Below are 27,054 nucleotides of genomic sequence, written 5' to 3' on the forward strand. Positions count from 1 at the left end.
GAAGCAAGTGAGGGACACAGCTGAGAAGGGACCAGAATGATTGTGGGATCCTGCACAGATATGCTAAGCCAGCGTGAAGGTTTACGGTGGGGTTGACAGGAGCTACAGGAGCTGCCGGACGGGAGGCCAGGCAGAGGAGCCAGCCCTGGTTTCTACCGTGTTTGTCTGCCTGGTAGAGACGCAGCACCCGCTAGGGCCACCCGCTGCTCTCGAAGCCCGGTGGAGGGGGCCAATGGGATTCTTTCACAGTGGGGCTGTGTGCACTTCAAGGGGCAGACAAAATTGGGTCTTTTCTAAAGTGGGCAGATGGGTGTGTTAACTTGAGAATAACCAATCCAGCAATGGGTGTCTAACGCTGTTGGGTCCCCACTAAACCACACCGCCTAGGGGAAACCTTGAGTCCTGTGTGTCTCTGAGTTTTGATTAAGTCCTGCAGATGATCCAACCAGGTTTTGGTGGTTTTAAGGATTTGATATGAAGCAAGCAGTTGTCACCATAAATAAGCCAAATATCTGGAAATAATTTAAAAAATTAGAATGACTGTTCACTTTACATAAGAATTCCTAGTAGCCAAATACCTAAATATGCTTCACCTCACGCACAAAAAATTGACTTTTAGACGACTGCTGAAGAGTGTACCTCATCTTTCTATGGATGATGAAAGAACAGGGGGCCCAGCAGGAGAGTTTACTGCTTTGCCGGTCACCTGGAACAGAGATTAGGATCCCTGCCATTGATGACAGAAAAGAGCCGAAGTGACATGCTATCCCATCTCATGTGGTGCGACATGAATGTTAGCGTCGTGCTCAGAAATCCTGTGTTTCCCATCAAACCCACCAGACATACTGTAATGGATTGGACCTACCTGGAAGACACTGGTTGGGTTTGGCCTCGGGGATTAGTCTTAGAATCGGTCTCCGTGGTTTAAGGCTAGCACTTATCCTCGTGTGGCTCAAAGAGAAGTGACACACAGGGAACGGACAGGGAGAGGCCAGCACGCTTCCTGGTGGATTCTCCTCTATTCCTCACTCAGACCCACTCCATCTCCCTTGTACTCTTTGTTTCCTTGTATCCACCATACTCATCCACCAGCAAAACCCCAACCATGGATCCACAACCCAGCCTGACTTCTCTGCTCCTCCCTGGGTAGCTCTGCTCTGCTTATGAGAGACTAGTTTCCACCCCCCACCTCCTCCCTACCTTTGGGGCGGGGGTGGGAGAGCATTAATCCTTTGGTATGAATCCTTTCTCGTGGTTCACTCTTTCTGGAGGTCACTAGGCAACCTTCCTGTATTTCCCCTTCTCCCTACCCTAGAAGATCTTACCTTGCTACTTCAAGAAAATCAAGACCAGTGGCTGTGATCTCTCAACTTCCTTACTCCCCTCTGCAAGTTTTTCTTCATACTTATCTTGGCCACCTTTGCTGTGGTCTTGGGAATAGTATGTCCCTCCTGTTCAAAGCCAACTCACCCATCCCCTTCTTCCTGGGACCTCTATCATCTCTTCAACCTCACCTTATTTCCTGGTCCTTCTCAGCCTGTTAACAGATTCAGGTCTTCTGCCCTACAAAGAAATTTCCATGAGCTCCACATCCACCTCCTGCCCTTTCGGTCCTTCACCCCAAGCCCTCCAGAGGCAAGGTCATTGATGACTAATTGCCAGACCCAGAGGATGTCCTTGGTTCTTCTCTTTCTGCCCCCGCCCCCCACTACATTTGATACTGTGATCCTTCTTCCTTCATGAAATTCTTCACTTGGCTTCTGGGACCTTGCCTCTTTGGTCCTCCTTGCCCTTTCTGACCATCCCTTCACTTCTCCCTAAATATTTGCTATTTCTCAGGCTTCCATTCCCAGCTTACATGACTCAATCTAATATTTCATGTCTAAGTACTCTCCCTGAAAGTCTATTCTCCTTTGTGATTTTCTGGTATTGACTTTAGAATCTCTCTCTAGCCCAGACCCGACCCTTGAGCTCCAGGTTCGTCTACCCTCAGCTGGATCCTCCCACTGGGTGCCTCAAGCCTGTCAAAATACGCATGTCCAAGATTAAGCTCATCTTTAATTGGCTTTTATATTCATTATCTGAATAGGTTGTAGCCCCACCCACCAACTTGTTCAAGCCAGAAACCTGGAGGTCATTCAATTCTTGATTCTTCCCTTTTTCTGCGATGCCTATGCCCAGTCATTCACAAAGTCCCACCAACTTGACCTTCAAGTACAGCTGACTCTTGAACAACAGGAACTGCTTTGGTCCACCTATATGTGGATTTTTTACAGCGCAGTACTGTAAATGTATTTTCCTTATGATTTTCTTAATATTTTCTCTAGCTTACTTTATTCTAAGAATATAGTATATAGTACATATAACATACCAAATATGTGTTAATCGACTGTTTATGTTATCAGTAAGGCTTCCAATCAACAGCAGGCTATTAGTAGCTAAGTTTTGGGGGAGTCGAAAGTTATATGTGGATTTTCAACTGCGCGGGGTGAAGGGGGGTCGGCGCCCGTAACTCCCACATTGCACAAGAGTCAACTGTAGTTCAGGAATCTGTCCCCTTCCTCTGCCCCTGCTGCCACTCCCCAGTTCACACCTTCATCATTTCTCTCAGGATCATGCCACTTCCCTCCCTCAGAACCATAAAGGGCTCCCCCACTTCCTAAGGCTTGTGGCCATGATCTGCCCATACTTCGGCCTTTAGCTCCAGAGCAAACTGGTGGAGTTGCCTGGTGGGGCCGTTGGTAGCGAGAAATTGATGGGTCCTCCACAGATGGGCTCACCTCGGGGATGTGGGCTGCAGCTGCCAGGGACACAGCTCATCCTAAGTCCCCTGCGAGGCTCAGTGTCTTGGGCGGGAGGCGTTGGCAGAAGCTGCTCGAGCCTCTCACCAGCTCCCACTGTCGCTAGCTCGCCCTGGGGGGGTTGAGGCCGAAGCAGAGCTTGGAGTGATGGAAGGGCTAGAAGGGAGGGTGCCTAGACCTTTGCTTCGCTTCCTCTTCCTGACCATTTGCTCTCCAGGCACAGGGGACTGCGCCGGGCTCCGGGGAGTCAGCAGGTGGGGTGTCAGAGTGTGGGCCTAGAAGCTGGAAAGGACCTGGCTGCTTTGGCCAGCCCCTCACCCCTCTGAGCCAGCCCCGCCCTCTGTAATAGTACCATGGCCCAGGGCCTAGCCCGTGGCAAGCGCTCCTCAGGAGATGGCTGCCATTATGAGGGCCTGCACCAAAGTCTCCCCCCTAAGATCAGTCCTCCATTTAGTAAAGCGAGCGGGGCAGTTAAGAGCATGACCTCTGAGCCAGTAGCCTGGGTGCAGATGCTAACTCTGCCACCTACTGGCCAGGCAACTGTGAGCACAATTTAAAGCCTTACGTGCCTTTGTTTGCTCACTGTGAAATGGGGGTAATTACCTCCTTTCTTGGGTTGTTGTAAGGAATAAATTGTTAATGTGTATAAAACACTTAGAACAATCCTCGAACGTAAATAAGCACCCGGTGAGTATTGGCTGTTCTTACTCACTTCACTGTCATTATTAGTACAGCATAACCTACCCATCCAGTCGAGGCTCTGTAGATTCACCAGGGAATTCCTACTTGGCATGATGGGGGCCCCTAGGGCTCCAGGAAACCCTGACCTCCTCAGCTAAATCCCACTCCTGAAGTTCTGCTCAGAACTCCCTGGGGGTGATTATTTGGTGGCTCTCTTGCCCAGTGACATCTCTGCTCCCTAGGCTTTGAGCTGAGCTCGGAGTCAAGGCCAGAGGCAGGCCGACCCTGTGCGCCCCCGCTCCTCTGATTACTGCATCGGGGTGGACACGGAGGGCAAGGCTCCAGGCTGGGAGTCAGGAGCTCTGGTCCCGCCCTGGCTCTGCTGCTCTTTGCTGGGTGACCTCAAACAGCAGGCCTTCTGTCTGAGCCTGAGCGTCTCCAGATAGAATGAGGACACCCAGCCCATTGTTGCCCAAAGAGCAGTTCATGTGAGCGTGGTGATTGTAGGGGTTCCCCAAAGAGTACTTTTCATTCTAGTAGTTATGTAATTATTTTAATGAGTATTAGGAAAAAAACGCAATCAGCACATAAATTTCGTGATTTTGAGGAATCTGGTGCTAAGTACAAGTGAGAAGGGGGGACGCGAGTGCATGTGAAGAAAATGTTAGTGAAACAGTCAGTACAAATGGCAGAAATTTGGAAGAGGCTGGGTGCTGATGATGCTGGTTTGGGACCCTTGGAGTGGTCGCTCTCTCAAGCACCTTCAGACCTGACATCTGCAGGCCACCCAATCTCCCTAGATTTCAGTCTCCCCCTGGTTGAAGGGGGGTGCCAGTCAGTAGCGAAGGAGGGTCTTCTCTAGCTTCTACTGGTGTAGCAGGGCCAGGGGAGCTCAGAGCAGGCACCAAGGGGCCCACGCCTGGAAACCCTCGACCTGGGACCCACCAAAGGACACTATAGCGCAGTGGTCAGGGGCATAGACACGGGAGCCAGGCCGCCCAGGGCCCAGTCCCCGCGCTGCCTCTTCCAAGCCCTATGAACTTGGGCAAATGAACCTGTCTTCGTTTCTTCGACCGAGAAGTGGGAATATTAGCTTATCTCGCAGAGTGTTGGAAGGGGTCGGTGTGCGTGTGTGAGTGGAACAGGGCCTGACGAGTAGTAAGTGCTCCGTGGTGTAGTTTGTAACCACTTGAGGGAAAGGAGTGTCTTCCCCTGCTGCTGAGAGGGCTCCCGTGGGCTCCCCAGTCACTTCGTGCAAGGAAACAGTATGGGATTCACCGCAGAGGTGAGGGTGATGAGGCAGAGGCTAGAACACACGCTTCTACCTCGTCTAAGTCAGTAAGCTTGGCCGGAGCTGGGCTCTTGCTTTGCAGAAGACTAAACTAGCTGGCTGTGTGCTAAGGCAAGCCCTGCCTCTCTGGGTGCCAGTTTCCATGGCCTGGGCGGCCTCCAAGGGCCCCCTCCAGCTCTGGCACGAGGCAGTTTTGTGGAATAGCCTTCTGCGGCCCGGTAGTACCCAGCCCGGCAGTGCAAGTAAGCGTCCTGCCCAGCCCTGGAACCGTGTCCCTGGAGGGCCACTGCACCCCGCCGAGTGCCCCATTCATCCCCAGGAGTGCCCAGTGATCACAACAGCTCCCAACACCCAAACTGGGGTCATAAAGCCACTCCAGAGAGAGGGTTGTCTTCCCCTAAGCATAAGGACCACCCCCACGAGAAGAGACTCTCTGCGCCTTCCGGGGCTTTGCGCCCTGCACGCTCAGGAGGCATTTCCTAAGCTCTAATTCCAGACCGATTTCCATTTTAGAGGCTTGGAGACTCCCGGCCAGCCCGGGCCAGGCGTGCCATTCCCCCCCCCGCGCCCCCCCCCCCCCCCCGCGCCCTTGGCCCTCAGCTGGGCAGGACCCTGAGAAGACAGCATCTCCACTCGCCCTTGGCTCCAGCTGGAGCTGCATTTGTCTTGCTTGGACACAGCGCAGCCAATCACAGGAGGCCAAGAGTGGCCCTCTCTCCTCCTTGGGAGTGGATCCCAGATCAGAGGGGCTCCCCACCCCCACCGCCCTCCTCCCTCCCCTTCTGGGTGTGTCGCCGTTTGAAGCTTAATCAGGAAAGTGTACCTGGCTCCTGGTGCTGTGGCAGGGAAGCCGGCCCAGAGGCTGCCGACGGCACCGCAGGGCAGGTGGGCAGCCCCGGAGATCCCTCTGTCCCCCTGAAGGCCCGCGAGCCACAGATCCCTGGCCGGAGAGGTAACTGTGCAAAGGTCGGGGCTGAGGGACGGGGCTGAGTTTTGTGCCGAAACAGCGCCGGCCCCACCCGGCCGGGGGGAGTGAGGCTGGGAACAGTTTACTCAGGGCTTAGTCGCCCCCGATGGCTTTCCTCCCCAAAGGAAAGGAAGGCAGAGCTGAGCCACCTGCTGGCTGGCGTAACAGCGCCCATCTCTGAGGGGAGCAGGCGAGATTAGCTGTGCTGCCAAGGGCTTTGCCACCAACTGGGAATTTTTCCGTGGACTTGATCTTGGGAGAGTCCGTTGCTACTGGGTTTAGCCCAATGCCTGATGCCTGCCAGTGTCCAGAGACTAAAGTATGGGTTTTCTGGGTGGAAATCAGCTGGGGGTAATGTCTCCTGGAAAGCAGCTAAAATGGGAAGGGTCTGGACAGGGGAGAGCTTGATCCTGTGCCTGAACGTGGGAGCAGGCTGGAGGTGGTACAGGGCAGTGGCTAGCGGCACGGCCTCTCGAGCAGACGGTCTGGGTCAAATCCCAGCTCCATCACTTAGTAGCTGTGTGACCACAGGCCATTTGCTTATCTGGGTCTCTGTCCCATCACCTGTGAAATGGGTCAGTAATACCTACCTCACAGCGCTGCTGTGAGAATCAAACGAGAGAAGTGCTTAGACCAGTGCTTAGCACAGAGTAAGTTCTACATAAGTTTCTTTTTTAATCCTGCTATTTCCTAGAAACGTGGTCTCACTGAAGCTCTCCGAGCCTCAGTTTCCCCATCTGCACACAGGGAAGAAAAGTTAGCACAAGGGGATTAAATACGTTGCTAGCACATGGTAGGTGCCCAATAAATTGCAGACCCCTTCCCTGTGAAGTGAGCCAAGATTCTGTCCTCGTTAAAACACTGTCTTTCCTCCCTTTGGTTCCTGTGCTTTTTATCCTGCTGCCAGAGGAAGCAGTTTGGACTGAAAAGTCTTGTATTTTCAGGCGCGGAAGGTCTGTGTAGCTGCTCCACCCCCCGCGTGAGACACACTAGACGTGGCTCGTGAGCGCCTGCGTCCCCGCAATGCTCTGTGGATCACGAGGGCGGCGCTCACATATGACCACGCGCTTGGCCGCTGAATCGCCCCTCCACATTTAGGCTCCTTCTGGGGCACCTCCCGGGTGTCAGAAGCAGCATTGGCCCTGCAGGATGCTGAGGTTCATGAGACACCATCCTGCCTTGCTCCTTGAGAGACCAAGATGCAAACCTGTAGCAAGGTCATCAGCAAGGTCATCAGCAAGCAGAGAGAGAGGTCCCCAAGCCTATGATGGCCAATGAGGGACCAACACGCAAGGGCTTTAGGATTCAGGGGAGAAAGAGAAAGAATAGAACAGAATGGGAGGGGCAGAGAAGTCTCCACGGACAAGGACAGACTCCAACTGGTTCCAGAGGAGGAGTTGAGTTTGGATGGGTAGAAAGGCAGGGGCTGAAGCTTCAGGAGGGGAGTGACCTGGGCGTCGTGGGGAGAAGGTAGCTGGTGTGGCAAAATGGGTCATACTGGAGGCGAGGGCTGATTTGGTGATGTGCTGAGACAGAAGATCGGAGGATGAGGAGGACAGCATACCGCTGAGGACCTTCAGTGCCGGGCAAGAGGGTGTACGCTTGTAAGAGTTATAAATTGTCTAGGCGGGGGGCAACACGATCGAAGTAACGTTTTAGGGGATAAACTGGTTCCGTGCATCTGGAGGATTTGCAGGGGCAGGACCAGAGCCTGGAGAGCAGTTTCCACCCACAGTGGCAGCAGCTGACCAGTCCGGCGGCACCCAACGACGCTCTCACCCAGGGCCTCTGGGACCCGCACAGTGACCCTAGGGAGTGAGTGCCACCGCTGTCCCCCACCTACAGAAGAGAAAATAGAACAGGGTGGCTCGGGCTGCTCGAGCTGGGAAGTGGCAAAGCCAGGATCCCAAGGCACAGTTGGCTGGGAGGGGCCTCAGGTTGGAACCTCAGACTTCTGTTCGGTGGCCCAAAGGGACTTTTTACCCATGAAATAGCCATCGCCTACGAGGGCAACTTTCTTCTGTGGCAGAGGGGGTGAGAGTCTCTTTTTCCTCTGTTCCCTGAGTCGGCAGTGATACGGGCCCTAAAGCCCAGGTCTCTGCCTGAGGTGGGTGCTGGGCCCAGGGCAGGAGGCCCAGGGAGGCAACTGCCACGCTCATGGCTGAGGGGGTGGTTCTGAAGAGCAGCACCCTTGGGGGCATCTTCCATGGTGCCCTCTCGGCCCGTGTGCCCAGCCTGCAACCGACTGTTCCCCACTGGGGGAAGCTCAGGCCCAGCTCCAGTTTCTCGGTCTGAGCTTTCCTGCAGAATTGCCTGGTTGATGCTCCCCATGCCTTTAAGGCAGCCATAGGATGATTTTCCTTCCTTGTTTTTGTCTTTGAAATTAGCACTGATTAATCACAAGAGTTCAGAAATGCTCTTGAGCACCTGCTCTGTGCAGGTAATGGTCGAGGCAGGAATCAGAGTAACTTGCATTTGGAAGCAGTTGGTATTCCTTCAGCCAGGGGAATCAGCTTAAACACGGGGCTACCCTCAAAATTTTGACCAGGGTCCCTTCCCTTTGCCTTTCATTCTGCAGCTGCCCTCCTGCAACCCTAACACCACCCCTACCCCCACCATGAGGTGGTTGGGCTCCTTTGAGCTCTTTCTACTCACACCCTCTCTGAAGGCTAGGGAAGGAGCAGTTTTGTCTGATGGTAAGATTTGTCCACCAAGTCACATTAGTACTTACTGGTAGCTTTGGATCCAGAGGACTCCAGATGTCCTGGCTTCTAGACTGTAGCGTCTTTCCTCCCCATTTTGGGTGTCACTGACAGCAGGGGACAATGGTGGGAGTGTGGGTAGACAGAGCAATGACTGGAATGGTCTTTCTTCTTTTGAATTTCGTTTTACTCATTCTCTTAGGCTGTTAAAAATGCCACCCCCGGACAAAAGGATGATGCCTAGCCAGTCTCAAGGTGTATGCCAGTTTCTCTTAAGTGCCAAGTTTAATATTTATCAGCTGTGTGACCTTAGGAAAGTTACTTTACCTCTCTGTGCTTCAGTTTCCTATCTGCAACATAAGGATAATAAGAGTACCTACCTTGTAGTGAGGATTAAATCACTGGCCGTGCATGCGTGTGTGTGTGTGTGTGTGTGTGCAAGCACACCTATCTGTGTCATTTACCATAGTGGCCAAGATGGAGGAAATCTTATAAGTTAGCTATTGTCCAGCCGTGCTCTGAATTCCAAGCTCTCAATGGCTCCTGAGCCAGCAGGTCACTGTTTCTGAAGGTAGATCTAGCGGGTCCCTTGATGGTAAATGCAAGAATGTTCATTGCAGGCTTGAAAGGATATTTGAGAATCTTCCCGACCCCTTAGCTCTCACCCTTCCAACATGTAGAGAGAGATGGCACCCGATTGGTGGCCGCTTCTTTTAAAATGGCAATCACATAATTAATAATTATAATCCTTTTACATTTGTCTGGAACTTTGTAGTTCACAGAGTGATTTTACAAACTTACCCATTTGATCACCAAACAGATCAGGCATACGTTCCTGTCCCCACGTCCCAGTTCTGGGAAGTCAGGAGCTGAGCTGAGAGAGTAGCACAGTGCATTTTCCTTCACGTCATGCTGGGTGCCTTTACCTTCTCCTCTCAACTCCGTTTGCTTTTGCCTCTCTGGTGGGATTTCTCCCTATAAGTACTATGGTGAGTGGTGCTTACTCAGGAGCCCAGATACCTGGATATGAATCTCAGCTCTGTCCTGTACAGCTGTGTTACCTTGGGCAAGACGCTTAACCTCTCTGAGCCTTCTCGTCCTCACCTGTAACACGGGATACTGTCCGTGTTGGCCTCCTGGGGCTGAGGAGAGCACACTGAGAACCGTGTCTGGCACATAGGAGAGCGCTAGGTATGTGATGGGCACTGTTACCAACATGCAGTCTTTCCTGCGGCTGTCCTGTGCTGGGCCCCATCCCACAGCAGCTTCCTGGAAGGAGCCTAGGAGGTGTTCGGTGGGTGAACTGACAGACAGCAGGACACATGCTGTATCAACCTGACCCAACTCTGGTAAATTGCACCCAAGCTGTGTGACACTGAGCAGCTCTCTTCACCTCTCTGAGCCTCCATTTCCTCTTCTGGAAGTAGAAGTGTGAGGGGGGTGAGGGTTACACAAGCCAGGGAGAGCAGAGCAGCAAGCAAAGTATCCGACGTCAGAAGGCACCTAATCCCCATCAGGCTTCCTTTCCCCACTCCTTTCCTCTCCTTGGAGATGCTCAGCAGAGTGATGCCATGCTTGAGCACATGTCTCCGTCAGCCCGTGCCAAAGGTCTGCAGTGCTGTTCTCTCGCTGGAAGTGGTGCACACAGGTTGCTCGGGAGCAACCAGAGCTTTCCAGAACCTGAGGCAGGAAGGATGGCATGGCGGGCAGTGGGAGGCTAGGCAGCTCTGGGGCTGAGGCCACTGCAGTGCTGCCTCGTCCCGTGCAGGGGTGGGGGCAGAGGGGCTGAAATCAGCCCACACAAGCTCTGCTTCTGCCCAGAGGACAAGGTAGTTTCTAACCTTCCAAAGGCACAGTGTGGGCGTGTGGTCACTGGGCCTGGCTGCCCCTTCTCCTTGGTCAGATCCAGTGTCATATCATTGAGATTCTGAAATGATTATGTATGTTATACGTATATTTGGGGGTGTTGCATATGAATATGGTGGGAGTGGTGAGGTTATCCTTCTAGAAAGAGTTAGAGGCTATAAGACAGACTCCCAAGGAAGGTTGTGACATTTCTTACTTAAAAAAGACAAAGTACATATTTGTCCTGGAGATTTAAAGTACAATTCCCTGAAATGTATTCTATTTGATGTTAGCAGGCTTGAGGGAAAAAGAAGTGTTCTGAGGTCCATTTGGGAATTTCTGAGTTAACCAAAAACAGCTTTCTTTACTGCAGGGCTTTCTCTGGGATGCTAATGGACTCTGTGAATCTCCTGGAAAGGGAATAAAGGGGGCTGCATTTCTCCAAGTATTTGACCATGGAGCTTTTGGGGAAAAGTTTTATTGACCACCTTGCTAGAGGCTGGGGGATGTGCAAGACGACAGCACAAAGCCAATGAGTTCTGTCCTTAAAAACATTTTTTTAAATTAACTAATCTCTACACCCAGTGTGGGGCTCAAACTCACGACCCTGAGCTCAAGAGTTGCATGCTCCACCGACTGAGTCAGCCAGGCCCCCCACTCTGTCATTTTGAGTGCTTGCTTTTCTTATAAATCCTCCCAGGTTTTGGCAGCAGGGGGTGGCAGGGCTCTGGAAGAAGTCTCGATTCAGGTGTTGAAAAGCACCATCTTGGATCTGTCAACTGTAGGAATCTCTCAGAGTGGTAGGAGAAGCAGAGGACCGTGAACTCACTTCCCCTAAACCCACTGCTGAAGCCATGCGTTCCATGTCCAGCCAGTTTCTGACCTCAGACTCCCCCCTCTGGCTCCAGTCCCAGTGAAGACAGTGAGAGAAGCTACAAAGGTAGAAAAGTAGGTTACCTGCTCCTTAAGTGGTCCAGCCTTTTGGAAGTTCACATCTCCCTTTGTTTGATAAATGATGGTTCAGCCCTCCCCAGGGATTCCCAGTGAGTGTCAATCAACAAACATTTATTGAGCATGTACTATTGTCTTAGAAGTATAAGACAGGCATTCTTTCGCTTCCAGTTGACAACCTGGTCAGGAGGCGGTGTCAGGAGGTGCTCTGGGGAGAGCGCCCGCTGGCTGCCCGTGGGCCACCAAGAGTACAGCGGGAGGCAAAGTGGGGAGATGGGGCTAGGTAGCCACTGGACACTTGGGGCAAGGCTGGGACAGGGGTCAGCAGGCAGTGCTCATGACACCATCAGCAAGGAGTTATAATAATGTGCCATCCCGGGGGGTTGTGACAAGTAGCTAAGACTGGTGGGGCTAATGCTACATGCTGCACAATTAGGAAGAGCAAGACTTTGGGGAGGAAGCCCAGGACACCCCCTCTGGCAACTGACTCTCTCTGTTACAAGTTGGATTGGGGGTTATGGAGTCCTTTGTATAATAACTTGATGACAGTCGGCCTTTAACAAAGCAGCTGTATGGTGTGAACATATCGAGGTCCTAAAAGGGGAAGCTCAGTGTCTTGTGTCATGAAGTGAGCTTCATGGAAGAATATCAGGTGGCCTCTCGCCAAGCACATCTGCTCTGCCATGCCAGGGTGAAATTAAACTGGAGTGGGGCAGAACTGTGGAGGCGGGGGAATGCCACAGGCAAGGAATGCCCTCAGTCCCAGAGAGGAGCCAGGGCCCCTTTGAAACATGGACAGTGTTGCCCATGGGTGCTATTTTGTGGCTACTTAAAGCAACCTATGGGTTGGTTGAACTTGACCCAGTCAATAGTCACCACCAATGCTAAGGTGTGCGGGAATGGGGGGCGTGGTGGGGGAGATGAGGGGGTGGGGGTGGGGGGAGTTCCTACACTGACTTCTGAACCACACTTCTCTCTAGTGAGTTGCCTAATACTAACACAATGTGCTATTTTCTGTTCAAAACAAATCACAAAATATGCTTGATTATACGTACTTTATGTATCTGTATATAATGAAAGTTTAAGGGATGCGAATTGATCCACAAACTCAGGAAGAGAATTCGTGCATGTTAACAGAAAACTGAGTGACTCTTCATTGGGGAGCGTCTTCCTGTCCCCCTAGATTTCCAAAAGATCTGGAAACACAGTTCCCAAAGGGAGTTATAACAGGAAGTTGGTTAAAACTTTCACAGTCATGAGATCCTGACCTGGAATTTCATCGATCAGCTACTGCCATTGCTTGTCTTCGCCACACGGTGGCACTGTTAGCAAATGGTTCTGCCCAGTCCGGCGGCCTGAGCGGAAGGGTTAGCAGTTCTTGGCTGCTGATCAGATCCTGACCAGGCTGCAGATCATTGAGTGTGGACCATCCCACTATTCAGGGTGTCTGAGCTCAGGCAAGGGGGCTCTTTATCAGGTTCCCTGGGGTACAGCTCCTGGTGCTTGACTCAGTCTGATTACATCCCAGTTACCTGCCTTTCCACCAGCAGAGCTCCACGGCCACCCTCCTGAGAATATCCTCAAGGGGGCGCTCCCTTCCCAAGGTTGACCAAGGTGACCTGCGGAACCTCTGTCACCAGAGCAGATGCTCAATCACAGCAGGATTACTCGGATCTGCAGGGGGACATCCCCTCCAACAGGAATCATAATTTAATAAGATACTTGTGTTAGGTCAAAACAAGCTCCTCTGATCTTTTGGTTCAAATGTGAAGCCGCGGGGAGACATCCTGGGAGAAGGGGTGAGGAAGGGTATGGTCATTTAGATTTGTTAGTTTATGAAATTACCAACTGTGGAAACTTGGACCAGTACCTTAACCTTTATGAGCCTCAGGTTCCTCACCTTTAAAACTGGGTGATCTTAGCACTGACCTCGTGAGAATGGTGTAGGAGTTAAATGGGACGGTCCATGGAAAGCACGTAACACGGTGCCTCGCACATCACAAATAATAAATAACAGCTAGAATTATCATTACTGTTATTTCACTACAGTGTTTTGTTCACCGCTCTATCCCAGCGCCCAGAGCGACCCCTCGTGTACACAAGGGCCCCAGTAAATAAGTGCTGAGTGAACGGTTCTCCTGCCTCTCGGGGATAACCTACCACACTGTGTCCTCGGCTTCTGGTCTGGGGTGGGGGGTTCGATGGCAGAAGAAGAAGAACACAATGCAGTGGCGGGTGTGTCCTCACCTGGGCTCCCGGCCAGGTTACGAGCCTTTCCTGCCAGTAGAGAGAAGTGCCTCAGGGGCCGTAAGGCTGTGAGGTTTCTTGTTTGTCACTTGTCTGAATGGTTTTATGAAAAAAATGGGAACAGTATGTCTGGAACATAAATAAGTATTGAATATTGAGTCAACACAAATAGATATTAAGCTATATTTGTAAAATTGTCACTAGATACAAATTTCTGACCTCTATCAAATTAAATTTAAATAATTAAATCAAATTTGAATAGACAGGGGTCACGTGGGAGGGTACAGTCTGGATCTCATGTTTTTACCCAAACAGGGCACTGCTAGCAAATAATTTTCAGCAGTGTTATGTACCCAACACTGGGCAAGGGGCAGAGAGCATTAGCTAAGAATGAAGGGCCAAGCCCCTGCCCTCTGGTGGCTTCTTACAGTCTGGCTGAAGACTCAGAAGGCACAAACTGAGAGTCCATGTTGGGAGCTGCTGAGCTCAGGCAGTCAGCATGGGCGGGAGCTCCCTCAAAGGTTGGCAGGAATGGGGAAAATCAAGAAAGCTATGAAAAGGGTCCCAAGGCCTGTCAGTAGAAGCCAAGGAGAGAGGTCAGGAATGAGCAGAGAGTGACAGGAGGAGACTGGTCCTGATGGAGCTGAGAGACTGTTGGAAAGAGATTTTCTAGAACCTTCCGTCGAAGGCAGCAGGGAGCCCTGAAATGCTGTTGAGCAGGGGAGGGATATGTGAATTTGTCCTGATGTCTGGCTCATTTGCTTCCACTCTTGAGAGCAGATGCAAGTCTCCATGACGCTTAGAATCGCTGTTCATTGTTCCCAGTTTTCATTCAGCAAGGGCAGAGCTAGCTGGCGACAGAGTTGGGACCCAATTAAGGACTAAGATGAGAAAGTGCAGAAGGAGACTCCCCCAGGAATCTGAGTCACCAACCTCCCCCTGTCAGGGAGAGAGCTAGCCCCTTTCTGTCTCATGGAAAGGCCTGGTCCAAGACCTCCTGCTGCCCCATCTCTCCCCGTGTGGGTGCAGCTCACTCAGTCACTCCATCTTCTATGAGGAGGACGATGATAGAGTAGTGTTGCAGGGGCTAAGACGGCATTTGTAGGACACTGGGGACACACACAAGTAGGGAGAACAGGGCCTGAGAGAATTCCTGGAGGAAATGACACTCAGGCTGAATCCGCTAACCACATGGGATGAGGGTTGTAAATTCGACGCGGGCCACTTATTTCTGAGGTAGCAGCTTCCTAGAGCCTGGGAAAGGCTGAGTGTAACCGAGCCCGACCCGGACAAGCCCAACTTGCTGCCTAGCCCTCCGGCCGGTTATTCAACGAGCATTTGTGCTGCGTCTGCTACAGGCCAGGAGCTGGCCGGGCTCTGGGCACACAGAGGTGAGAGAATAGACACTTCCGTTAAGTGCCGCAAGGAGAAGCCCAGGACGGGGTGGGAGGGTGCAGCCTGGATCCACGGGCACGGGGCACAGAAGGCTTTGGTGTCGCCGCCCCGCCGGGCAGAGGGCTGTGAAAGTCCCAGCAACACCCAAGTCTCTCGGAATCGGATTCACTTCCTTCAGGAAAGAGTTACCCCCCTTGGTGGACTTGTGGTGGCCACTGTGCTAGTTCAATAAGCAGTCTTTGAGCCCTTAGATGGAAGGCCCTGGAAGGTATCCCTCCCAAGACCTGATGCCCACTCTCAAAGGAAATGACGTCATCAGGTCCCCCCCTTTTTAAATTTAAATTCCAGTTAGTTAACATACAGTGTAATGCTAGTTGCAGGTGTACAATATAGTAATTCGACACTTCCATACAATGCAAGGTGCTCATCACAAGTGCTCTCCTTAATCCCCATCACCTGTTTCCCCCATCGCCCCACCCCCTTCCCGCTGGTAACCAACAGTTCGTTCTCTGTAGTTAAGAGTCTCTTTCTTGGTTTGCCTCTCTCTCTCTTTTTTCCCCTTTGCTCATTTGTTTTGTTTCTTAAATTCTACATGAGTGAAATCATATGGTATTTGTCTTTCTCTGACTTAATTTGCTTAGCGTCATATTCTCTAGCTCCATCTGTGTTGTTGCAAATGGCAAGACTTCATTCTTTTTTATGGCTGAGTAATACTCCATTATATATGTGTGTATATATATACACACATCATGTCTTCTTAATCCATTCATCTATCAATGACACTTTCCATAATTTGGCTACTGTAGAGAATGCTGCTATAAACATCGGGGTGCATGAATCCCTTTGAATTCGTATTTTTGTGTCATTTAGGTAAATAGCTAGTAGTGCAATTGTTAAATCATAGGGTCATTGGGCGCTTTTTATAAGCCAGGCCCAGGAGGTGTTTTTTGGCATATTTTTTCTCATTTGATTCTCACATATTATTATTAATCTCCTGTGAGGGATGTTGAATTATCTCCATATGTGGAAACCAGGACGCAGAGAGGCCCCCCAACCATGAAAGGATGAACACAGGTTTGAACCCAGCTCTGCCCCTATCCTCCTCCTCCTCAGCAGCCACACTGCCTCGGCTCGGGATGCTTATGATCCCCCTGGGGGGTGGGGGTGGGGGTGACACAGAAGAGCCCATAATACAATTCCTAATTGATACGTTCACTCTCCTCTTCTTTAGAAACATTTCCCTGAGCTGAGCGGGCACACTTCTCACAGCAGCCGCCGTTGTGAGGCCCCGGGCGGCGGGGGGATCCCCAAGGCCGTGAGGAACAAGAACCGGGCACCCGTGGCCCCAAGTATGAAGTCCCAGGGTTAGTGCCCGTGGGAGGTGCCCATGCTGGGCTCAGGAGGAGCCGGGGTGCCGAGGCCTGCTGCCCTGCCCATGGGCGCCACGGAAGAAGGCAGGGGTCCCCGGAGTTCTGCGGCGCCACGGCTGGATCGGAGAGGGAACCGCTGAGCCTCTGCCAGGAGCCACACTAAGGCCACAGCAATGACTTCTGTCAGGGAGATCTCGGAGGCCACCCCAGAGGGCGAAGAGGAGCCCTAACCCATCCTGGTACCCCGGGGCCGCTGCTGGCGATGTGACTCGTCCCGGTGGTCGGGACCGCGCAGAGCCCAGGCGGCGCCGATTCGGGGAGGGTCTGCCTCTGGGTGCAGCTCCACGCGGCACCATGAACAATAACTTCTGCCGGGCCCTGGTGGACCGGCGGCCCCTGGCGCCCCCCAGCTGCATGCAGCTGGGCGTCGTGCCCGCTCCGCGCCGGGCGCCCTTGCCCCCCGCCGAGCCCCTGGGCAACGTGCCCCTGCTGCTGTACCCGGGCCCGGCCGAGCCGCAGTACTACGATGCCTACGCGGGCGTGTTCCCCTACGTGCCCTTCGCCGGTGCCTTCGGGGTGTACGACTACCCCTTCGAGCCCGCCTTCATCCAGAAGCGCAACGAGCGCGAGCGGCAGCGGGTCAAGTGCGTCAACGAGGGCTACGCGCGCCTCCGCGGCCACCTCCCGGGCGCGCTGGCCGAGAAGCGGCTCAGCAAGGTGGAGACGCTGCGCGCCGCCATCCGCTACATCAAGCACCTGCAGGAGCTGCTGAGCGCGGCCCCCGACGGCGCGCCGCCCGCCGCCTCCCCGCCCGGCTGCCGCGGCGACTGCGGGGCACGGGCGCCCGCCTCCCTGGTGCCCGACTCGTCCGAGTCCTCCTGCTTCTCCTCCTCGCCGTTCTTTGAGTCTGAAGAATCCAGCCACTGATCGGGACGGGGGCTGGTGGGGGTGGGGGTGGGGGTGGGGACCCGCCAGGGCCGTCCCACTCCCGACAGCAGCCCGGGGACTGCCGGGTCACCCGCGGTGCGGCTCAGGCCCCTGGCGTTTGCGGGCCCGCGGCGCTCGGGTGTCTGCGACGCCGTCCTTCTGCCACCGCCACCACCGACCTCATTCCTTCCAGCTTGGGGCAGAGGTGCAGGGAGGGGGAGAGAGGGGCACCACAGAGACCGGAGGAGCCCCGTCGGTGCAGTGAGGGCGCAGGGCCTGGGGAAGTTCCGGGTGCGCGCCGCGCCCGCTCCAGGCCGCGGGAGGGTAACCCAGCACGGCCATCCCTTGGGTCCGCCTCCCGCTCGGCTTCAGCCCCGCGCTGCGGAAAGTCGGAGCTCAGCTCCCGGTTGTGCACCCCCCGCTGTGGGGCCTCTCCGACCTCGACCTCCGTCGCCACGGGTGCAGCCCTGTGTCTGCGACTCCCCAGGAGGCCGGCCGGGCTTTGGTTGGGATGAGCCATGCCCTTGCTGTCCACGAGATGGCCTCAGATCCTAGCGTCCACTTTGGGAGCTTGCTTGCCACCCCGCCTCCCACCCCCCCCCCACCACCCCCACCACCCCCGGAGGAAAGGAGGCCAGACTGCGGCTTGCACTCCGCCCAGATCAGACTTGGGAGGGGGCCATGTGCGTGCCTTGGTGGCGCCCTCCGGCTTCCTCCATGGAGGGCGATTACCCACCCCCACCCCTGGCCCCCAGGGTGGCCTTTTCATCCTTTTCCCCCCAGGTTGCTTGAGGACTGCGTTTTCCCCCCTCAGACTGTATCCCTCTGTGGGCAATGGGACCATATGGCGCTGTGTTTGTACCAAGAAGCTAAATAAAAGATTTGTTGAGTTGTGTGATTCCAGATCGTTGTCTACCTCACTTCGCTGGTGCCCCTTTGTCACTCCCACCTGCGGGTCGGAACACTTACTGGGTGCCGTGTCGGGGGTGTTCTGGTTAGCTCTGCATTCAACTAACATTTACAGAGAGCTTAGTGTATCCCAGGGACAATGTCAGGGAGGGGCCAGAGTCCCAGGCAGGAGACACAACCCTTGTACAGTTAGGCGCTGGAGGGGTGGAGGGAGGAGGGTACAACGCACAGTCACTACACACGGTGCCTGAAGTGTGCGCGTTCGAGGTTCTTCTGAGGGAGCCTTTCACCCCGGTGTGGAGGACTTGGCCTTCCCCGACAGGGCTGTGCACGTGCTGGCGAGGTCTGGCCTGATAGCTAGCCACAGGTTCTGAGATGGACGGGGCTGTGGTGTAGATACACCAAACTAGGCCACCCAGCACCTTTACGGAGGGTGCTGTGGGATTGGGAGCAGGGGGACGCTCATCTTGGCACAAGGGAGCCCGTCCACAGTTTGAGGCTCCATATCATAGGTTACCCCCTTCCTGAACGCTCTGTTGCCCCCGCCTTGAAGCCTTCCATCCTGTCTCCCACTGAGCCCATCCCAGGCCTGTGTGAAAGTTCCTTCCGCCACCCCCTACCAACCTCCTCAGGGACATATTGGGATGTCACTGGCTGGGCTGGGAAGGAATGACAGCTGCCTGGCCTCAGGAGCTCAGGCCAGGCAAGCAGGGAGCCAGTGGAGGCTAATTTTACTTGCTGGGAGCAGGGAGAGTAATCCTTCTGCCCCCGCCCCCTGGCTGGCTCAGCAGGGCACGCTTGGCCCAGCAGGCTCAGCCGGTCCAGTCCCCAAGGCGGTGGGCACTGGGGACGCAGGGAGGAGAGAGCAGCGGGGTGGGGGAGCAGGAGACAGTGAGACCACCAGGAAAGCCATGGAGCCGTCCTCACCCCAGGATGAGGGCCTGAGGAAGAAACAGCCCAAGAAGCCCGTTCCTGAGATTCTGCCAAGGCCACCCCGGGCCTTGTTCTGCTTGACCCTCCAGAATCCTCTGAGGAAGGCCTGCATCAACATCGTGGAATGGAAGTATCCTTTGGGACCTCCAGGGTGTTAGGCAGAGCCCGTGTGATATGGGAGAGGGAGGCAGGGCATGGTCACAGATCACAGACTTTGGGGGCCGAGGGGACTGGGGACTTGGAGACGGGGTGAACTGCCCTAGGAGGGTGTAAGGAGCCTTTGGGAAGGAAGGCTTCAGCTGAGAGGAAAGAGTAGCTGGCGGGGCCGCTGCGGCCTGAGTGCTCGGCCCAAGGCCTGGTGACAACCATCTGCGGAAGGGGCCTGGATGGCTCACGGGGGCGGTTCGCAGGTGTGCCCAAATCCCATTATCGTGGGGCTTCACTGAGGGGTTTGAGGCGACAGTCTCATTTTGATACAGGATGGGAGAGAAAAAAGCAGGGGCCTCTGCAAGAAAATTCCCCCCCTTGGTGGGAGGGTGTGAAGGCGAAGAGATTGCCGAGTGAGGGGAGTCTAGCTGAGGATGGAGTCAAGGGAGAAATGGCCTTGAACAAAGGGCTGCTGTGAGGGGCTCTGGGGGCAGGCCGAGATGCCTGGCAGTTTTAGCTCAGACATACCACCCTGGGGACAGGGACTTGCAATCCCTCTCTCTGTTTGCATTAGCTCTGAGAGGAAGAATGATGAAAATATCTGGGTTATTTGGGGAAGGGAGGAAGGAGATTGGGGGGAGCGTCTGTGTCAAGTGCCTTCTCAGAGAGAGGTCAGGAATATTTGAAATATTTCTGTAGGGTTCTGGAAGACTGGGCTCCCACCAGCTGTTCCCTAGAAGAAAGGGGACTAAGGGCTAATCAGAAGGATAAGAAAAACATGGGACCAATTGGAATGGCTGGGCTCAGAGTCGGCCCTGCTGCCCACAGCTGCACCTGGTGACAGGGAGCACCCCATGCCTCTTCCTCCTGGCCTGTCTCCTGGGGGATCGGGTTTCCCCGGGGGAGGGGTTCTCTCTCCTCCATCCTCGGCACCTCTGCGCCTTCTCCTCTGCAGGCCTCTGCTGCTGGGGCCCACCTCTTCTCAAACCCCAGCAGGAAGAGAAGGGGGTAGTCAGTCCAGACTTTCTGCATCGTGGGCGTCCCACCCCAACCTGTCCCCACCTCTACCACTGGCTTTCCTGTGGCTCAGCCTATGGGGTGGGTTGGGCTGCTCACCCATAAAGGAATGGGCCTGGGGGTGCCCCCTGGGAAATGACTGTGAAGGGGGTGGGTGTGCCTGGGAGCGAGGCGTGAGTGGGTGTGGGATGCGCACGCCAGTGTGTGAGCGTGGCTGGGGAGGGGGCGGGGTGGGCTGCTATCTCAGTCGGCTTATCCATTCCTTCCTCCGGTTAGGGGGGTGTTCAGGTACCACCTCTGCAGTTTCCCCTTTCCCCGTCCTGTCCTGCGGATACTCAGCCCCCAGCATCCCTTGCCAGTTCTCTGAGTGAGCCCCTCAAGTTGTCTGGTGAGAATCTCGGGAAGTCATGGCTCCTCAGGAGCCAGGCAGGTAGGGTTGGGGGATGGGCAGGTGCTTGCTGTGGAGTCTTAAGTCTTCCTGGCCCTTGAAGCTGAGTAGCCCTCAGCCCTCAGCCAGAGCCTTGAGCTCCCATCACATCTAAGTGGAAGTTACCTGTTCCCGAGGAGAACCTGGCCATTTCCACAACCTGCAGGGGAGCAGGGAAGGAGCAATATGGTGCCCATCAGCCTGTATTGTACCACTCCCCTTAAAGCGGCCAATCCCACAATCCCTCACTCAAGGGGTCTCCTTAACCCTGACACCAGACCCTTTGAGACAATCATCTTGCTCACCATCTTTGCCAACTGTGTGGCCCTGGCTGTGTACCTGCCCATGCCAGAAGATGACAACAACACTCTGAACCTTGGCCTGGTAAGAGAGGTCCTCCTCCCCCACTCCTGTGGGCCTGCAGCCCCAGGCTGGGGGAGGCCCCCTTGGTGGACTGCATGCTCCTGGATGGTGCTGGAGCTGGTGGATGGTCTCCTGAGGATACAGACCTCACCCTCCCAGCCACCTGCGGGGCTGACGGGGTGACTCAACAGCTTTGCAGGGTAAACCTGCTACTTCTGGGTTCCGTAATATTACCATCCAGCGCTGAGTGACTACTCACTGTGCCCTGTGCTAAGCCCCTGAGGAGAGGAAGCTCAGAAAATCCTCACAACAACCCTATAAAGTGGTGCCATCTGACAGTTATGGGAACTGAGGCTTAGTAAAGTCAGCTACTCAGCAATGGAGGCCTAGTGCTACTTTCCCTTTCCTGGATCTCATCCAGAAGGAACTTGTCTCCTGGGAGAGTGGGATCTAGGAATTCCAAAAGAGCACATGTTTTAGAGCTCTATACCACGTTCTCCTCGCTCCTTCACCAATAACATGGACACAGAACCATAAAATGCCAGATCTGGAAGGGATTTTCCAGGATCGAATTGTCCTCGCCCCTCCCCACCTCACTGGTTTACCGATGAGGAAACCGAGCCCTGTGGAGGTAAAGGGCTGACTTGACCTAATGGCTAGATAATAGTAAACATGGTTACCATTTACGATGTGCGTATTGGATGCCAGGTTCTGTGCTAAATATTTTACATTATTGTCTTTCTTAATTCTCTTAACTATGCCCCGTGAGGTAACACCATTAAATCCATGTAAAAGACAAGGAAACTGAGGCTCAGAGAGTTTGGGTACCTTGCCCCACATGCAAGTCCTGCCACAGAACTCAGGCCTCTCTGACTTTAGGACCTGGTCTTATGAGCCCTGTGTTGCCCATGTGGTGACAGCATGAGAACTTCTAGGGGAAGCCATCATAGAAACGGGGCTCTCAGGCATTTACTGTCTAGGCCCCCGAGGAGACAAGACAATGGACCCACCATCTCAACAGGCTTTTTCCTGCATTTGTACCACAGGGGTGGGAGGGAGGAGGCCAATTAACATGCATCCGGGGCCTGAAAGAAAGGTATTTATCTTTGCCTCTCCTCCTTTTTGCCGGTTTCCATGGGAATCTATCTTGAGCTGGTAAGAAGCTGGGATTTTTAAGTGTGTGCTTGGCTATAAACAGAAAAAACTCTGAGCTCCTGAGTGTGGAAGGAGAGTGGGATGAACTGTGGGCAGGGCCCATACAACCAGGGCTGGGAGGGGGAGCTGAGCCTTCCACAAGACAGGCCTCATATTCCATGTCCCTGAATCCAGGAGGGCTCTGGGTCCAACCCACTCTTCGTGATTTCATATTTTTGGGCCTTCGTTCCACTTCAACTCCTTAAGAAGTTGACTACTTTCAAAAGAAATTGCCCTCTGTGGGGTGTTAAATTACACTGTCGTCTTCCATCTTGAAACAAAATGGCTGCCCTAAAAATTTTGCCTGGTCCTGTGAGCTTTCCTTTTGCTTGTGGGATGGAGTTACAAAGCTTTGGGTAAGGTCTTGAGCTCACAGGCACAGGTGAGTTCCCTGGAAGACGAAAACCTGACCAGAAACCTTTCCAAAGCAGTGAACATCACTTCAAATATCAAAGTTGGACAGACTATTATCAGTGAAGGATCCTAATCTGATCCCTTTGGGGTGAAGCCCAGAGAGGGTAGGTGGTATTCAGAGTCACAGAGCCAGTTTCTAGCTGTGGCCTCTTTATTCCCACATGTCAATTATATGTTCATCTCTGTACAATCCAGCAGGAGGGAAATGAGAGGAATTAGACCAGAAGGAAGGGAAATCAGACATTAATCTCTCTCTTAACCTATTGGCTGCTTTGTAGGTTTCTGAGAAAAGTTAGGGACTTTTAGGTCATCCAAAATAACCCATAGTTTTTAAGAAGGAAGGCCCAAGGACCCGTTCTTCATTAACTTTCTTTCATTTAACAAATATTTATTTAGTGCCTATTATATCCCTGGCACACGCTGGGCGTATAATTGGGAACCAAGTAGACATAGTTCCAATCTTCACAGGGCTTAATTAATTAAGTCAATTAAACAAATAATTATAATTAAACCAATTACACAAGTAGTTAAAATGAGATGGGAAATGTATAAGATTTGGGACACTATGATATTATATTGGAGGAGGACCTAGTCCTTCCCAGAGGATGAGATGTTTACCCTGAGATGTGAAGGATGAGGACGGGGTCAACTTCATGGGCATGTGACCTATACGGTCGCTCTGGGGCCCACACTCAGAAGGGCCCCATGCTTGGAGTTTAATGATCTGTGCTTACAGTACGGAAAATTTAAATAATTTCATCTTTGAATCCTTATTTTGTGAGTGAAGACCAATGGGACAATGGGACGTGCCCCAGTAGCCTGGAGCCATGGCCCCCTCACAGTTCCCCCCCTGCCACCTCCTACCAGCTTCCCACCTCAACAGACAGACACTGCTTAGTCTCTCCCCATTGGTGTCCTGAGCTGGGCTCAGGGTTGGGTACACGTGGGTCTTGGGTGTCTCAAGACTCTGGGTGTTTCCCCACTCTGGGCTGACAGGATCATAGCCCACTCAGTGAATGACTGCTGGGTGGAGCCTATGGTATCCCCCAACCAGATACTTAGTGTCTCCTGGAGCAGAGGTAACCATACCCTTGTGTGCTGGCTGTCCATCTTGGGTGGAGGCAGCAAGCCTGTGGGAAGCGAGATGCCTGCCTCCACTTCCCCACCTCTAGCCAAGGGACAGGATGTCTGGCTGCTGGATGGTGGCGGACTGAGCATGCAGTGGGTCATGAAGGAGGTCAGGGAGTGCGTGTGAGGGTCTGCACTTGCCCCCCACAACAGTAAATAGGCAGTAAAAAAACATGTGGGAAGGAAAAGGAAACTGTGGAAGGAAGGAAAAGGCTTTATATTTTAATACCTTTAATGGCATTTATTTCCTACTTTTTGAACAATTTTTCATTTTATACTGGGCCCATCGATTATGTAGCTGGTCCCGGAGGAGGGCTGGGGACACCAGGGGAAAGGCTGTAGAAGCCTCAGCAGGGAGCCCCATGAGCGAAATGCTGGAGGCAAGAGGTTGAGAGATGAGTTTGGGACTTAGAAAAATCTCTCGGGTCACCATGTAGAGGGTAGACTCGGGTGGGATGAAAAAGGAAGCAGGGAGAGGGGGGAGGAGGCCGTGAAGTGGTCCAAGCAGGAAATGGGGGAGACTGGAACTGAGGCATGATGGGTAAGAGGATGACGTTGAGAGATAGTGAAGAGATGGCTCAGTGGGACTTGGTGCCTGATGGATGTGGGGATGGAGGCATGGGGAAGGGGAAGAAGAGGCAAGGATGACACTTGGGTTTCAGAGTAGGTGACAGGGTGGATGGCCATATCGCTTTACCCAGACAGGCAGCACCAGGGGAGGAGCAGGCTGAGGTGGGAGGAGGGAGACACTGATTTTCAGTTTCAATCATGTTGAGATACAGGTGCCGGGGTTCACTGGGCAATTGGCTTTGCAGGTCTGAGCATTTGATGGGGGTGAGAGGTAGGGGGCAGGGCGGGTCAGGGGGGTGAAAAAGGCTTCCCACAGGTGCTTTGTGTGCAGAACAGAGTCGGGAGGCAGTTGGCACCCTCCATTGTGGGAAAGAAACCCCGACCCCTGTCTGTGGAGCAGACTCCCCTGCAAGGTCTGGGTGCCCCTCCAGGAGCTTTCTCCTGCTCTCCATCTCCTTCCCCCTCCCCCCAGCTTTTGCTGCAGGTGATGGACTGGAGCTGAGCTACCCCCCAACTCTGCCTGTTCTGTGTCAGTGGGGAAACCTGGGTCTTCCCTGAACAGAAGAGGACACTGAGGCTCAGAGAGGGCAGGGGAGTTCTGGAGAGACACGGTGGGTCAGAGGACAGCAAGAAGAGGATCGGGGATGCTGAAGTCCTGGCCAGCCATGTAGCATCATGGCGGAGGGGGAAAGGGGCTCTGACATCAGCCAGGTTGGGGAAGCAGAATGGGTTCTGGAGCTACCAATGTATACTTTTGAATCCAGGACCATTCATGTACTAGCTGCGTGATCTTGGACACGTTATTTAACTTCTCTGTGCCCTCAGTCCCCTCATTTGTAACATGGGGGTAACATCATATACTTGAGAGAAGTTACTGGATGAGTCAAGACCTGGTGTGTTGGAGTGCCCTTTCTCTCAACATAAGGAATTTTATTATGCAGGAACCACAGTGCCTCAGAGTAGGTTCCCCAGTCACAAAGCCCCGGTCACAGAGACCCTTGGGTTGTTCTAGATTCAAAGGCTATGACCAAAGGATTATTCCAAATAAAAAAATTCCTCTTCATCCTACCCGCTATCTGTCCCGGATTTCTCTTAGATTTTTCATTTTCACTCCTTGAAACATCCAACTTATCTGAATGGCTTTCCTGGCCACCCCAACCCCCTCCTCCAGCAAATTCTCCTCCTCCTCCTCCTCAACAGCACCCAGTATTTGTTGAGCACTCACAAATGTGCAGGATCTATTCTAATGCTTTATATACATGATCTCGTTTATTGCCCACAACAGCCCCACGAGGCAGGTTGTATTATTTTTCTCATCTTTACAGAAGAGTAAACTGAGGCACAGAGAGGTTAAAGCACTGCACATGCCCAGCTGGTTATGTGGGCAGGCCTGTACCCTGTGTTGGGCATCTTGATGTGGCTTTGTTGGTATCAGGAGAGATGACCATCCCTGCTTCCCTGGCGAGTGGCACAGGAAGGAGTCCCACGAGAGCAGACACCAGCCCCTCGCTGTAACCCTGCTTTCTCCTGATTGTGAAGCTGCTGCCTGCCCAGGCCAGAATGGACACTCAGAGCATCCAGCCTCAGCCTCTCCCTGGGCCGGACTCCACTTGCCCAAGAGAGAAGCCTGCCTCCGGCTTGGGAAGCCTGAGTCTAACACAGCCCTGTCCCAGAATTCTCCCAGGAGAGTGAAGGCTGGGGATGCAGGTCACAAAGGGACACCATTTGTCAGAGAAGCAGGAGGATGGACTAGACACTGAGTCACCACGGGGGCCAGCAAAAGGGCAGTGAGATGCCCAAGGGCAGTTGGAAGCCAAGGCCAGAGCTCAGGGCCCCAGCCTCCAACCCAGACCAAGACCTTCCCAAGCCAGCTCTGCTCCTTGAAGTCCCACTTGCTCCCTGAGGTCTGAAGGAATGCTGCTCCTAGGGGGCACCCCTGACTGAGTTCAAGTCCTCTTTGGAAGGGTCACCATTTCAGCCCTGAGCAGCCCGAGGGAACCCATGTGGAAAAGCAACAAGGATCAGAGTTACTAATTATTGGGCACAGACTGGGAATCGATTGCTTTTGCTATATTATCTTTTTTGTTTTAGGATTTTATTTATTTGAGAGAGAGAGAGAATGAGAGACAGAGAGCATGAGAGAAAGGAGGGTCAGAGGGAGAAGCAGACTCCGAGCTGAGCAGGGAGCCCGATGCGGGACTCGATCCCGGGACTCCAGGATCATGATCTGAGCCGAAGGCAGTCGCTTAACCAACTGAGCCACCCAGGCGCCCCTTGCTTTTGCTATATTATCTTACTTCATCCTCAAAGCAATCCTGTGTCCAAGTACGCTTTTCAAACAATGCAAACATGACTGATTAAAATAAAGAAGGAACGCATGTCAAAGATCAATTCAACCTAGAAGAGAACAAACAGGAGGGTAAAGCTGATTCAAAGAGAATTAGAGGAACAGAAGTGTATGATATTGGAGAAAGAAATGATGGAATAAGATTACCAGGTTAGACACCAAGCTGGCTGATGTCCCACAGGGCAGTGAAGCAGTAACCCGTTGGGGTTATCTTTTCTGGCACGCAGAAATCATTTGCATCTCCACAGGACCGAACTGTGAGAGTTGAACAGGTACCTTCCCTCAGCTCAGTGGGTTACAAGGGCAGGCGAGGGGAAGGATATTAGGCAATGTTGGGAAACCGGTGGGGACCGTTCCCACACTGCTGGCATCTAGCAGGTAGAGGCCGGGGATGCTGCTGAACATCCCACCATGCCCAGGATGGCCCC

At 53.3% G+C, this 27,054-nt stretch overlaps 2 protein-coding genes across 3 annotated transcripts in view; both read left to right on the forward strand.

The window, feature by feature from the left end:
* The first annotated feature begins 13,567 nt into the window (after positions 1 to 13,567).
* Positions 13,568 to 18,061, forward strand: ASCL5 (achaete-scute family bHLH transcription factor 5). Its single transcript, XM_064594027.1, has one exon. The coding sequence runs from the start codon at positions 16,605 to 16,607 to the stop codon at positions 17,175 to 17,177; it is 573 nt and encodes a 190-aa protein (XP_064450097.1). The 5' UTR covers positions 13,568 to 16,604; the 3' UTR covers positions 17,178 to 18,061.
* Positions 18,062 to 18,842: 781 nt separating this feature from the next.
* Positions 18,843 to 27,054, forward strand: part of CACNA1S (calcium voltage-gated channel subunit alpha1 S) — a 69,898-nt gene continuing 61,686 nt past the window's right edge. For both annotated transcript variants that reach the window (XM_045877067.3, XM_045877068.3), the window contains exons 1-2: positions 18,843 to 19,149; positions 20,889 to 20,994. In XM_045877067.3, coding sequence (XP_045733023.2) covers positions 18,998 to 19,149; positions 20,889 to 20,994 — 258 coding nt within the window. In that variant the 5' untranslated portion in view covers positions 18,843 to 18,997. The remainder of the gene's footprint in view (positions 19,150 to 20,888; positions 20,995 to 27,054) is intronic.

This window comes from Mirounga angustirostris, unplaced genomic scaffold (assembly GCF_029215605.1).
Source record: "Mirounga angustirostris isolate CCGP_5_RB_7025 unplaced genomic scaffold, mMirAng1.0.hap1 SCAF_6, whole genome shotgun sequence".
Lineage (NCBI taxonomy): Eukaryota > Metazoa > Chordata > Mammalia > Carnivora > Phocidae > Mirounga > Mirounga angustirostris.

Bases quoted from the DNA above. Each gene is read 5' to 3' on its own strand.
- ASCL5 (XM_064594027.1), top strand. From the start codon at position 16,605: ATGAACAATAACTTCTGCCGGGCCCTGGTGGACCGGCGGCCCCTGGCG.